The 14,071-nt window shown below is 50.8% G+C and overlaps 1 protein-coding gene across 2 annotated transcripts in view; it reads right to left on the bottom strand.

Moving 5' to 3' along the window:
- POU6F1 (POU class 6 homeobox 1) overlaps positions 1-14,071 on the bottom strand; it is a 21,440-nt gene that overhangs the window by 5,194 nt on the left and 2,175 nt on the right. The window contains exons 3-10 of one of the 2 annotated variants that reach the window (XM_011930649.1): positions 13,090-13,285; positions 8,309-8,430; positions 7,180-7,405; positions 6,400-6,653; positions 5,633-5,761; positions 4,804-5,007; positions 1,057-1,198; positions 323-491 (exon numbers count right to left, since the gene is read on the bottom strand). In XM_011930649.1, coding sequence (XP_011786039.1) covers positions 323-491; positions 1,057-1,198; positions 4,804-5,007; positions 5,633-5,761; positions 6,400-6,653; positions 7,180-7,405; positions 8,309-8,430; positions 13,090-13,285 — 1,442 coding nt within the window. The remainder of the gene's footprint in view (positions 1-322; positions 492-1,056; positions 1,199-4,803; positions 5,008-5,632; positions 5,762-6,399; positions 6,654-7,179; positions 7,406-8,308; positions 8,431-13,089; positions 13,286-14,071) is intronic. The other variant, XM_011930650.1, reaches the window with a different exon arrangement.

Raw genomic sequence — 14,071 nt, 5'->3', positions numbered from 1 at the left:
AATTCCCACTTTGGTGACTAATTTTATAAGCTGTACTCCTTTCCTGCTAGAATTCCTCAGCATTAGGGTTTTGGGTTCCTCAAAGAAGACCCATATTAATGCCCAGGATTGGAGGATAAACTTCAGAGGGCCTCAGAAGGACAGGGTCAGTCTTTGACTAACCAGGTGTTCACATCTACCCTTAAGACGGTCTTCCTTATCTGGAAAAAGGCTGGAGCAAGGGGGCATATGGAAAAGGGGCCAGTGCCCAGGTCCCCATGAGTGCCCGGTGGCACCAGGCAGCTGAGCAGGCCCTAATCCTGTCTAGGGCAGCCTTACTCACCGGCAGATGGCTGACTGGCTGTAGGCTGGACCTTCCGTTGCAGTCAGAGCCTGACCCACCTGGGTCTGTGTAAGGCCCAGGGAGAGCCGCCGGATCTTAAAGTTCTTGGCAAACTCCCGGATCTCTTCTAAGTTGATCCCATCCTCATCCAGACTTGGAGTATGTGGCTCTAGGCCAGAGGGAGGGAGCAGGGATGAGTGTGTAACATGGGAGCCATCCCTGCTTCTCTCTCACTACTCACGCAGTGGTGAGAGATGAGGACACCTGGGGAAAGGCTCATGCACCTTCAAGACTTTTATCACCTTTGTCCCCAAGACAAGTAAGACGTGAAGAAAAGGGGCCTAAACTAACCCGTCCAGGGGTAAGGAGCTATTTTCAAGTTCTTCCAGCTCTAACTGCTCAACCTCCCCCACCTTCCTTAGGCTTGGCCCCAGACACACTTGTTGGTTACCCACATTCCTCAGACACTGGGTGAGAGACCACAGCGGAGACAGCCCATGGCTCGGCCTCTCTGAAAAGCAGCCAGCCAGCCAGCTCAACAGCCTCCACTGTCATCATGCCCAAACTCCACCTCCAGAGGAATGGGAATGAAAAAGCCAGCCCCTCATATTGGGCCTCTGCCCTTCCCCTTTGGACCCTAGGATGTTTATCAAGGAAAGCAGCATCTGAAGAGGTTGGGTGCCCAAATAAATGCCTCCCCGCTTCTCCACACTACTCCTCCAGGAGCCACTTACTGGACACCAACTGGCTGACGGTGGGGGTCTCTGAGCAGGTAATTGGGATAGGAGCAGAGGCAGATGGCTTGGCTGCTGGAGCTGGGCTGGCGATGACCACAGCAGGCTGCGGCACGGTTGGTGTGGGCTGGATGGGCTGCACCTGTGAAAGGACAGACAACAAGCCTTTGCTGCCCTCTGCCAGGCTCAGGGACTTAAAATCCCTGGGTGGACCAGGGGCAGGGCAAAAACAGGCATGAAATCCTCACGCATGCAGGACATTCCCGCCTGGGCCCTATCATAAAGCAAGACTGGGCAGGGCATGGTGGCTGATGCCTGTAATCTCAACACTTTGGGAAGCCAAGGCGGGAGGATCACTTGAGGTTGGGAGTTTGAGATCAGCATGGACAATGTGGCAAAACCCTGTCTCTACTAAAATTAGCTGGGCGTATTGGTGTGTGCCTATAATCCCAGCTACTGAGGAGGCTGAGGCAGGAGAATCGCTTGAACCCGGGAGGCGGAGCTTGCAATGAGCCAAGACTGCGCCACTACACTCCAGCCTGGGTGACACAGTGAGACTCCATCTCAAAAAAAAAAGCAAGACTAGAGGCTGCTTATTAACACCAACCCAACAATAGTGACTGAATTATACTAAATAAGCACAGCAACCTGCCCTACCAACCTGGAGCTTCACACCCACCTGTGACACAGGCAGGTGAGAGGCTCAGAAAGGTTCAGTACACTTGGCCAAAGCCCCAACAAGTGCTCATCCTTGGGATAGCTGCTTCCAAATCTCTGCCCTCAAAGATAGCCTCAACCTGATTTTACAGCCTCTCAGGCCTCAAATGTACATGAACAGGGAAACTGGTAGGTGGCTTTTGGTATCTCTCTACCATGAGAGACTGTGCAGCCATCAGAAAGGAGAAGGTATACCTGCTACCTACTCTGATGTCTGAGTCATAGCCGTAAGTGAAAAATAAGGTGAAAATCAGTTCTGGCCGGGCGTGGTGGCTCACGCCTTAATCCCAGCACTTTGGGAGGCCAAGGTGGGTGGATCACCTGAGGTCAGGAGTTCAAGACCAGCCTGGCCAACATGGTGAAATTCTATCTCTTACTAAAAATACAAAAATTAGCCAGGCATGGTGGCATGCACCTGTAATCCCAGCACTTTGGGAGGCCAAGGTGGGTGGATCACTTGAGGTCAGGAGTTAAAGACCAGCCTGGCCAATACAGTGAAACTCCATCTCTACTAAAGATACAAAAATTAGCCAGGTGTGGTGATACATGCCTGTAACCCCAGCTACTGGGGAGGCTGAGGCAGGACAATCGCTTGGACCCGGGAGGCGGAGGTTGCAGTAAGACGAGAGATCACGCCACTGCACTTCAGCCTGGGCAACAGAGTGAGACTCCGTCTCGAAAAATAAAAAATAATTTAAAAAAAAGAAAATCAGTTTTTATGGACTAATGCCTTTAAAAAATACATGTGAATTTCCAGATAAACAAAATCTTGAGGCATATAAAGTGAGCTATCAAAAGAAGTTGTCTCTGGAGTTGGAATTAGAAGGGATTTTTACTTTTTACATTACACAAAATATTAGAATTTTTGTAAAAATCATATATCATATTTGTAATCAGAAGAAACTATAAATATATGAAAGTATTTGGTATTTTTTTTTTAAAAAAAGCTTTCTAGGAAGTACAGATTTCTCCAGGATGGTCCTGTTTCCTGGATTCTACCCCGGTCTGTCTCAAGTCCATTGCTTCTTCATCCCCAGGGCCTTTGCCTTAGTTCAGAGTTCCTTGACTCTCCCTACAGCTGTTTAAACCGCCTCACCACAGTCCAGTTCTTGACATCATATGAATAACAGGGATTTTTTTTTTTGAGATGGAGTCTCACTGCTACCCAGACTGGAGTGTAGTAGCACAATCTCGGCTTATCACAACCTCCGCCTCCCAGGTTCAAGCAATTCTCCTGCCTCGGCCTCCCAAGTAGCTGGGACTACAGGAGCCTGCCACCATGCCTGGCTAATTTTTGTATTTTTAGTAGAGACGAGGTTTCACCATGTTGGCCAGACTGGTCTTGAACTCCTGACGTCAGGTGATCCACCTGCCTTGGCCTACCAAAGTGCTGGGATTATAGGCGTGAGCCACTGTGCTCAGCCTATAACAGGGATTTTTAAAAAATGCATCTCTCAGCTGGGCACGGTGTCACATGCCTGTAATCCCAGCACTTGGGAGGCTGAGGTGGGCTGATCACTTGAGTCCAGGAGTTCAAGACCAGCCTGGGCAATGTGGCAAAACCCCGTCTCTACAAAAAATACAAAAATTAACCAGGTGTGATGGTGCACACCTGTAGTCTCAGCTACTGGGGAGGATGAGGTGGGAGGATTGACTGAGTCTAGGAGCAGAAGTTGCAGTGAGCCAAGCTCATATCACTACACTCCAGCCTGGGCAACAGAGCAAGACTCTGGTCTCAAAAAAAAAAATAAAAAAGTACATCCGGTCAGCCATTTCCTTGCTGAAGCCCTTTAGCATCAGCAGTTCCCTAGTACCTTACCTGATACTGGTAATTACAAGAAGAAGTACTGTTTGTTTTTCAGGTGCTTTCTGTGCATCAGTGTTCATTGACTATGTATAATATATCCTTCAGCATTCATAACCTTCTAAAGTTGGTACCCTTATGATCTCTATTCACAGATAAAGCTAAGAGGTTATTTACAAAACTTGGAAGTGCATGCTACATTTGTGAACCACTGGCCTTATTATCACCTGGGAACTTAGGAATGCAAACTCTTGGACTCCACTTCAGATCTACTGAATAAGAAACTCTGAGGTGGGACACAGGAATCTTCATTCCAGCAAGGCCTCCAGGGGATTCTGATACACAGGCTTGAGAACTGCTGCTCTAGCATGTGATATCTGCTGCAGTTCCCTGAAGGTAGAACACTCTCACATCCAACTCATCCCTTTTTATTTTTAGAGATGGGGTCTTGCTATGTTGTCCAGGCTGGAGCACAGTGGCTACTCACAGCCATGATCATTGTACACTGCAGCCTTGAACTCTTGGCCTCAAGTGATCCTCTGCCTCAACCTCCTGAGTAGCTAGGACTACAGGTGAGCACCACCACACCGGCTTCATCCCTTTATGATGGTCCAGTGTCCCTTATCTGTGAAGTCTTGCCTAACCTCCAAGTTTGTCGAGAGCTCGGTCCTCTGGGGCCCCAAACCACCTTATTTGTGTGTCCCTGTGATAGTTCTGCCCCACTGACTTGTCTCCAATGCCAAGCTGCCTAAGACTAGGAGGGCATCTTACTCATCTTTGTGTTTTCAGCACTTGGAATATAGTAGGCACTCAAAAAATACCCCTAGAATGAGAGTGGAGAGGTGGAGGGATGGAGGGGTAGAGGAAGCGAGTGCAAAACTGACTTCCCAGGGCTTTTCAGGAAGATTGTTCACCCTAAAGCTGATCCTGGCCCAGTCTACTTTGACCATCACCTACCTCCCTGACCTTCTTAGAACAGCACTGGCCTCTGAGGGCACATATACATATTTTGGGGGTGTGTGAGTAGCGGGTCTTTTCCCACTGTTTCCCTGGGCTGAACCTGGGTGGACACATGTGGGCTTTCTACTCTGGGACCACTCCCACTTTAGGAGGTGCCCTGCTCTCCTAGGAGTTTCAGAAGATGCTGTCCTGACTGGCAGGGAGGGAAGCAGCCGGTGCCAGATGGCAGAGCCTGTGCCACGCCCCACCACCCCCAGCCCTTGTACCTCACTCTTAGCAGGGGACTCAGGTGTGCTTGGCTTCCGGACAGCCACAGGTGGAGGCAGGGGGCTGCTGGCCAGGGTCGCAATCACCTGGCCCTGGGCGTTCAACAACAGTTGGGGGGTCACGGCCTGGACCTGCAGGCTTTGGGCTGGTGCTGGGGCCGCCACACTAGCTGAGTTCACTACCCATGGAAGGGTTCCAATAACCTGGGAGGAAATAAGGCAGGGACCCCAGGTGTGAGGGTAGGATCCAGCTCCACCCCAAACCCAAATCCCCACACCACCAGGGGAAGAGACTAATGGACAAATCCCTCAACCTGCTCTGGCCTCAGTTTCTGCATGAGTAAAGTGCAGGATTCACACTCTAAGGGCTACTTCCTTTATTCCATCCTCAGAGCTGTGGTGGAGCAGGAATAGGTCTGGATGTGGATTCAGAGAGACCTGCCTTGTTCTGCCACATTTTAGCTGTGTGGCTTTCATTGCTCTGAACCTCAGCCTTCTGTCCTGTAAGATGGGAATAAAAATCTCCACCTAATAGATTTGTACTCCAAAGAAAGTGAGATGATGTATGAGAAAGCACCCATCATAAAGCCTGACCACAACATGGGTGCTCCGTAAATGAAAACTCCCATGTAATGTGAGCACCTCCAGGACGGTGGTGGGTACACCCCTGACCAGCTTCAGCATTGGCAGAAAGCCGCCACCGAGGAGACAGGAACAACAGCTTGACATCTGTTCGAGTTTCTACGACCCACAGCCCAAGTCCTGGCTGCCTTCCCCTGGCCAGCCTCTCCACAGTCCCCACCCTCCAGCCCTGCCTTTGGCCACTTGCCTGTCCCTGAGCATTGGTGAGGATCTGACTGCTGATCCCCGGCATGCTGGGAATGGCGCTGGTAATGACCGGAGCTGTAGTGAGGGACCCCAGGATCTGGGTCTGTCCCCCAAGGGAAGCAGCACTGATCTGTGGGTGGAGGAAGAGCCTTGCTCAGAAGCCGAGGGGTGAGAAGACCCCCGGGCAGAGGGAAGAGGACAGAGGGCATTGGGGTGGGTAGATGTGATGGTGGGCTTCAGGCCCATGTCTACCAGCTGGATGGTTTCCAGGGCTAGGGGCTGCAGGGGTCAGCAGGGAAGGGGGGGCCACAGTCATGGAAAAGTAACTCTGGTTAATCTTTCTGCCAGGGTAGAAGGGTCACACCTGAGAGGCTGATGTGATCCTGGTCATATCTAACAGCTCCCACTGCCAAGCCAGGAGCTACACTGGACAGACACCAGCATAGAGCTGTAAGCTCTGGCTGCACCTTAGTGACAGCTCACAAGTTTTCAATCCCCAGACGTCATCCCACCCTCCAAGCCTGGTCCAGTGGTTCAGGTTCTGGAGAATGTGCCCAGACCTCTTGGCAGAGGTTGTCTGCTTTTATCTGGGATGGACGGGCTGGCAACTGCAAGGAGAAGGCCTCAGAGGGAGCCCATCTCTGCTGAGGTGTTGGAAAAGGGCTGTTTTCGGGGGGGCTCGTCCTCCACTGTGGGAAGGGTCAGTTCCACCCTTGGCCCATGATTCTGTCCATCCCTGGTCAGCCCTGGGTGAGGGCAGCAGCTTACGATTCCTGGGCTAAATGCGAAGCCTGCAGGCTGGACGGTGATCTGTGGGGGGGTGTCCACTGGCTTGGGGGTAGGGGCAGCAGCGGTGGCAGCAGTGGGTTGCGGGAGGATGGCAGGCGTGGTCTGCAGCAGCGGCTGGGTCTGGAACAGCGTCTGGGGCTGGACTGGTGGCCGGGGTTGGGCTGTCGAGGAGGCCTGTACTGGTGCGGCAGCTTGTACGGGTGCCGGAAGAGCGGTGTTCAGCACAGCAGCTGCTATGGAGCAAGGCAGAGACAGAGGTGCTCAAATGCCCAGCCACTGCCCAGAGCGGCTCCAATCCCAAGGGATCTGGCACAAGAAGGAGAGGGGGTTGGGGTGGTGGGCACAGTGGGGCAGGCAGCCACGATTCCCTTGATCCTTGAAGGGCTGACACATGCCAGCATCTCTCATCCCCCCTCCCTGGGGCCAGATGTGTAGGTTCAAGAACCAGATGTTGAATCTTCTTGCAGTCCTTCCCAGGAGGCTGGTCATGGGGTAAGTTCTGGCGCAGGGGGAGAGGGGCAGTCTCAGACAGCTGGCTGAAGTAAGACAGGCCTGCAGGGCCAGCGTGGTGTCATGGCCTACAGTCCTGAGGTGCTGCGGCAGCTCTGCGGCCGGATGCCCAAGACACCGGATCCAGAATCCAGGGCGGCTGCCCTGGGTGGGCCGAGGGTTCTGAGTCCAACATGGCAAGCACACGTGCGGGGGTGTAGTGGAGGGTGGTGGGGGGCCTGGTGCAGTCCTGGGAAGAGTTGCCGTTACCTTGGAGACCGGCTAAAGGTGGCTTGAAAATTCCCCCCGTAGGAGAAGCAGCGGTCAGTCCTGGGAGGGCAGCCACGGTTGCTGTAGGAATTGTCCACACGGCCAGCCCCTGCTGACCAGCCACTTGACCTGCAATACTGATGGGGATAAGAAGAGGTTGAGTAACTGCCCCTGCTGGAACCATAACTCCTGTCAGAACTGTGGCTAAGTTTTCCTGAGTCAAGACCTGCAAAAGCAAACAAGATTTCAAAAAGAAAAGAAAAAATAAAAAATCAACATTGACAGCGCAAACACTGGGTCTCTGAGACCCAGCTGAGCACAAACAAAGCATTCTGAGGGCGATGGGGCAAAGGCCACATGAGGGTGGGGAAGAGCCAAACCCTAGCTGGAGGCCCAAACCTGAGGGGGTGCCTGGACTGACTATCCTGCCTTCAGAGAAATCGCCCAAATCCAGGGCAAGGTGGCCCTGCTCACAGGATGGGAAGGGGGCACAGGCTTTCCCCACCACAGCCTGCTGCCTGCCAGGCCTTCTGCAGGCCCTTGCTGACACGCCCTGTGCTTAGTGGCCAGGGAACAGGGAGCAGTGGCTGATGGAACCAAGTGGTCAAGGCCCCACAAAGGCCTCCGAGAAGTTTCTGATGGACCATACCCTTGGCTGGATGCCTCGGAGTCAGGGTATGTAGGGAAAGGGACAGGGAGCTCTGCATGCCTGCAGGATCCTGAAGGCAGCCTCTCACGGTGCTGGGGCCACTCCCTGGCTCTAAATGAGGACTCTGAACAATCCATTAACTCTTCCAGGCATCCACTGGAGGGCTGGCAAGGGTATTCATTCATTTAGTCATTTGATAAACAGAAACTCTGGCTGCATGAAAGAGTTAATGTTATTTCTGCAATCCTGGCTGGGCCCAAGGAGATGATTCTGCAAATGCAGATCCCCTTTTCCAAATGGGCCTGATACAGGCAGGGGTGAAGCTGGAGGTGCCTAGTAGGAGAGTCCCTCCCTCAAGCCATAGCCCCTTCCCTGTCCTGCCCCATGAAGTTCCCAGACTCCGTGGCTTCCCCATGCTGGCTGTCCCATGCCTCGCTCCTGCCCCCAGCCCTCTGTCCAGCTCCCGAGGGCAGCCCTTACCTGGGGGGCAGCTTGTACAGCCAGTGGCGTCAGGGTCTGCGATGCCTGAGGCTGGCTTGGGGCTTGGCTGAAGGTGGCAATGGCAGGGGCAGGGCTCGGAGGGATCCCCGGGGGTGACTTCACTTCACAAGGCATTGAGAGAAAGAAGGACAAGGAGTGAGCCTGACGTGAGTGGAGGGGTCACCACAGCAGTACATGACATCTGCAGCCTGAAGCGGTGACCCTCAGTCCCATGCTGCATTGCTGCATAGCCCAGGACCAATCATTGATCTTCCCTGGCCCACGAGGCAGCTTCCTGAATGCTACGGTAGTGAGGATAGGAGGCTGGGGAGCCCTGTGCCAGCTCTGGAAGGTAAGCCAACCCTTCTCACATCTAGCTGAAGAAGATACCCAGGTGAGTGTTAGCCCTCATTTCCTGGTCCTGTAAAAACTGTCACATCATCAACAGAGTGGCCTGAATCCCACACGTGTGTCAGGGAAGCCAGAGCGAGAATGGATGGGAGTGGCTGTCCTTGGTTCAACCAGCCACTGAATCGCTGTTCACCCGCCTCCAGGGTACTTTTGGTTGCAGCTGCTGGTTTGGGGAAGGGGCAGGAGTTCCTGAAGGGCAAAGTCCTGGAAGCAAGAGTCCCTGAAAATCGGACAGGTCTGTGCTGCACTACAGGACAGCCAGCTTTTCTCTGCTCTTCCCTGAGGTCTAAAGTCATGTAAGCAGCTTCAACGAGCTTCTAAATGAACTTCCCATGACTTGCAGCTCTTTGCCTCCTCTTGGTACCTTAGCCTATGCAGGTACTGGGGAACCCCCACCAGGAAACTTCACAGCCATACGACAATGAGAAGAATGGTTATTATTTAATATATGATGAGTTAAAAGGAGCCTAGGAATTGAGTGATGGATATTGGACCAGATCAGTGGCTTCTTTTTATTTTAATTTTTTTGAGATGGAGTCCTGCTCTGTCACTCATGCTAGAGTGCACTGGTGCAACCTCTGCTCACTGCAAACCTCTGCCTCCAGGGTTCAAGGGGTTCTTCTGCTTCAGCCTCCCAAGTAGTTGGGATTACAGGCGCATACCACCATGCCCAGCTAATTTTTTTCTTATTTTTAAATTTTTTTTTTTTTTTGAGACGGAGTCTTGCTCTGTCGTCCAGGCTGGAGTACAGTGGCAACATCTCGGCTCACTGCAGGCTCCGCCTCCTGGGTTCACGCCATTCTCCTGCCTCAGCCTCCCGAGTAGCTGGGACTACAGGCACCCACCACCACGCTCGGCTAATTTTTTGTATTTTTAGTAGAGATGGGTTTTCACCGTGTTAGCCAGGATGGTCTCAATCTCCTGACCTCGTGATCCGCCCGCCTTGGCCTCCCAAAGTGTTGGCATTACAGGCATGAGCCACCACGCCTGGCCAAGTTTTTTCTTGTATTTTTAGTAGAGACAGGGTTTCACCTTGTTGGCCAGGCTAGTCTCAAACTCCTGACCTCAAGCGATGCGCCCGCCTCAGCCTTCCAAAGTGCTGGGATTACAGGCATGAGCCACCGTGCCTGGCCAGATAAGTGGCTTCTTAAAACTGCTGGACATATATTTCTAGGCTTTAATCCAGGCCTGCTGAATCAGAATGTCCAAGAGTGGAGGCTACTTACCTCACCTCTCTTTCTTCCTTCAAAGCTCCCCCTGTGATATGGCCAAGAGTAGGAACCACTGAATCAGATAACCGCAAAGGTTCTATCCAACCCTGCAGTCCTAGCCCATGTTTCAACTTGGGAAGGCGTCAACCTCAACTCAGGACTATACTTTTCACAGCATTCAATAATAAAACCTAGGTAGTTTAAGGAATTAAAGAGACAAGCACACACCAACAAAAGCCTTATGAAATAGTAAAAGAAAACAAAATAACAGATTTATCTCCTCTGTGATGGGAAGACACATTTCTAACTACTGGAAAAAAAAATCAGGCTGGGTGCAGTAGCTCACGCCTGTAATCCCAGCATTTTGGGAGGCTGAGGTGGTAGCATCGCTTGAAGTCAGGAGTTGCCAGACCAGCCTGGGAAACAAAACAAGACACCAGCTCTACAGAAAAAATAAAAATGAGTTAAAAAAATAAAACAGAAAAAAAATCAGCAAACATAAGGAGAGTCTGAACATATGAAAATTTAAAAAACATTTTGTTGGACAAAATGTGACAAAACATAACAAGTAAGTGAGAAAATGGGAAAGTGATAAACATAAATGATGAAAGCTTACCCTCTAAAGAAGCAAAATATTCATTTTATTAGGGTATATTTAGTAGGACCATGGAGTTCAAGGTTTTACATACATTAGGGCTGCTATTGCTTCCTGCTGGACTACAGAGAAAGACTAAAGGAACTCAGAGAACCAGAAACAATGGACCTGTTTCTCCACAGCACCACTCAATATAGTTTTTTTTTTTTTTTTTTTTTTTACTTTAAGTTCTAGGGTACATGTGCATAACGTGCAGGTTTGTCTTTTTTGTCTTTCTTTCTTTTTTTTGAGACAAGGTCTCAATTCTGTTACCCAGGCTGGAGTGCAGCGGTGCAATCTCACCTCACTGTAACCTCCACTTCCCAGGCTCAAGTGATCCTCCCATGTCAGCCTCGAGAGCAGCTGGAACCACAGGCACCTGCCACCATACCTGGCTAATTTTCGTATTTTTTTTTTTGTAGAGATGGGGTTTTGTCATGTTACCCAGGCTGGTCTCAAACTCCTGAGCTCAAGTAATCTGCACATCTCAGCTTCCCAAACTGCTGGGATTACAGGCGTGAGCCACCAAGCCCGGCCACCAATATAGGTTTTATCATTGCTTATGCCTAACAGGCATCTCATACCCTAAAGTCAATTACTTTTCTTCTCATTGATAACAAGATTTTATATTTTTCCATGAAATGATTTCCTCCTATGTTAATAATTAATTTCCCTTCAAAGGGAATTTTATTTTATTTCATTTCATTTCATTTCAGATGGAGTCTCGCTCTACTGCCCAGGCTAGAGTTCAATGGCACGATCTCTGCTCACTGCAACTTCTGCCTCCCGGGTTCAAGCGATTCTCCTGCCTCAGCCTCCCAAGTAGTCAGGATTACAGGTGTGTGCCACCACACCCGGCTAATTTTTGTATTTTTTTAGTAGACACGGGATTTTGCCATGTTGGCCAGGCTGGTTTTGAACTCCTGACCTCAGGTGATCCACCCGTCTAGGACTCCCAAAGTGCTGGGATTATAGGCGTGAGCCACTGTGCCTGGCCTCAAAGGGAATTTTAGTAGACTATCACTCACAAAATTTTTTAAAGGACCAATACAAAAACATTCAAAGCAGCACTGTTTACGAAAATGAAAACCCAGACAATTTGACAATGGCCAAAACCAGAAGCAGGTGTGTGACTCTATGTCAATAAAAGACATAGGGACATGAAATAACGTGGTGGTATCATACTACTTAGTCTACCCTCAGTGGCCACAGCAAAAAATATGTATGTGTGACAAAGACTGGATAGTAATTTAGAATGACACAAACCAATAGATTCTGTTTTCATCCTGGAAAAGTTTCCCGTTACTTAGTTTTGTTTTAAAAACAGGAAACCCTTCTTAATCCTGCACATTTAGAAAGTTCCCATCACTTTAAGCTGGCAGCTTAGGTGATGCCAGCAAAATACCTCCCTTACCTGCTTGATGATGACTAAAATTCCTTTATAGAGGAGGAGCCTTTTGCGAAAGGCTTAGACACAAACTCCTGGAGAAGATGCACACTACACAAACACTCATGAAAATCATTGATTTAGGATCCATTTCTGAGAGCAAATTTGGGCAAGGAGCAGAATTAAGGCACCAGAGGAAATGAGATAGGAAGATGGATAAATGGGTGAAAAGCAAAGTGAGGGCATGGTGAATAAACCTGAGAAAGTTCCCCCGTTTTCTGAAAAGGGGCTCCACTGCACAATGGCTACGCTGAATGGAAGGAGTGGCAGAGACATAGAGTCCTTGTCTTCCCTGCCTGGTCTCCAGGGCACTGCCCCTTGGGAACAGGTGATGACCCATCCTGGGCTCAACATGGAAGCACAGCATTTCCAGTCTAGGGAAAAATGATCATGTCTCTTGTCATTCCTTTATCCAAAAAGGGAAGAAAATGACTAACGTTACTAGGGTTCCAAAGAATTTACACACTGATGTGAAGGTAGAGCAAGTAATGTGTGGCCATGCAGTTTTCTTGTTAAGGAGCTGTTGCTTTTCTGAAGTTTGCGTGTACTCCTGTGCTCTCCTTCTTGCCTCCTCTTCTTGGCCCACCCCCACCAGTCCAGATCTCCAGTCAAGGGAAGCGGGAACGTACAGCAGAAGTCAAGGGGCAATGAATTGGGGTGTTCTGGGGAAACTGAAAAAGGAGGCCCAAGGCTTCCTGCAAAAGCCTGCAAGGTGTTAATGAGGAAGACTGATGAGAGGGTGCCCCAAAGCCAGGGAGCAGTGCCTGATCCCCCACAGCTCATCGGGTTCAACTCCCACATTCAACCCCCTAAACTCAGTGTTATCAGTCTCCTCCCACCTCACCCTGATCCATCCCAGTTTAGGCCTGGAAGTGACTCAGACTAGAACTAAAACTCCAGAAACAAGGAGTGTAGAGTAGCCCTAGCAGCTGACCAGAGGCACAGGCTGTCCAGTGGGCAGGTGGACAAGACCCTAAAACCACCTGAGCCCCAGGGATTCATGCTGGCTCCCCAGGGACCACAGGAGGCATTCAGCACTCAGGTGGAGCAGTACCAGGTGGGGGTGATGGCCTCGTACCAGTTGCCTCTGCAGAGGAGCCCAGGTTGTCTGGCCCAGCTTTACCAGCAGCTTGACTGGCTTCAGCAGGGTCTCCGCTCTGGGAGCCCTCGGCGGCCACACCCTCCGGTCCTTTGCTCTCTTCCTCAGCAGGGAGCTGGGCATCCACTCCGACTTCCAGCACTCGGATAGTCTCATGACCTGACATCACGATGACCTGCAAGCAGAGGACGGGGGGCACTGTTGGGGGAGGGGCCAGTATAACCACAGGGCCCAAAGTTCTGGGTATGGTTGCGGGAGAGAGGGGAGGGCACTTCGCGATGCAGACCTCCTGTCCAGAGGGCGGTGTGCTCTGTGAGAATTCCAGAGCCCGGGACAGGCTGCAGCTCCCTGATTCCAGGGAAGGAGCTGCTGGAAGAAAGCAGGCCCTGGTGATAGGGAGAAGGGCCTGACGCAAGCTAGAAAAATGTCCCCCAGAGCCAAACCATTTGAGAGCAATTTCTCTTTGTTCCATCTCTTGGACTCGGTGCAGGGAGTGGTGGATGGCCTATCCTACAACTTGCAAGGATGTCCTCTTGGCAGCTAGGATCTTGGAACGTGGGTATAAGGGCTCCTAACATGGTATCCACAGCTTAAGTCGGGCCAGGAAGCAAATCCTTCTTCACTTCCCTTGAAACCATCTGAAAGTTCCCCAAGGATAAAGGGATGGAAAATGAATGCTCCACAATGCTGAGTAACTTTTGTGGCCCATGATTCCTTTATTTCCAAAACTCTGGAGTAAAGGCTCAGGATTTCCCTGCAAGCTAAATTCCTAAAACAAGAGTCAAGAATCCTGAAGATGCATCCTCTCCCTCCCTGCCTGGCACCGCTCCTGGACTGCAGTTTTGTTTTTTGTTTTTTTTTTTTTTGAGACGGAGTCTTGCTCTGTCACCCAGGCTGGAGAGCAGTGGCATGATCTCGGCTCACTGCAAGCTCTGCCTCCCGGGTTCACGCCATTCTCCTG

This window comes from Colobus angolensis, unplaced genomic scaffold (assembly GCF_000951035.1).
Source record: "Colobus angolensis palliatus isolate OR3802 unplaced genomic scaffold, Cang.pa_1.0 Scaffold87, whole genome shotgun sequence".
Lineage (NCBI taxonomy): Eukaryota > Metazoa > Chordata > Mammalia > Primates > Cercopithecidae > Colobus > Colobus angolensis.
The sequence above is the reverse complement of the archived record's forward strand: the minus strand, read 5'-3'. Positions and strand labels throughout refer to the sequence as shown.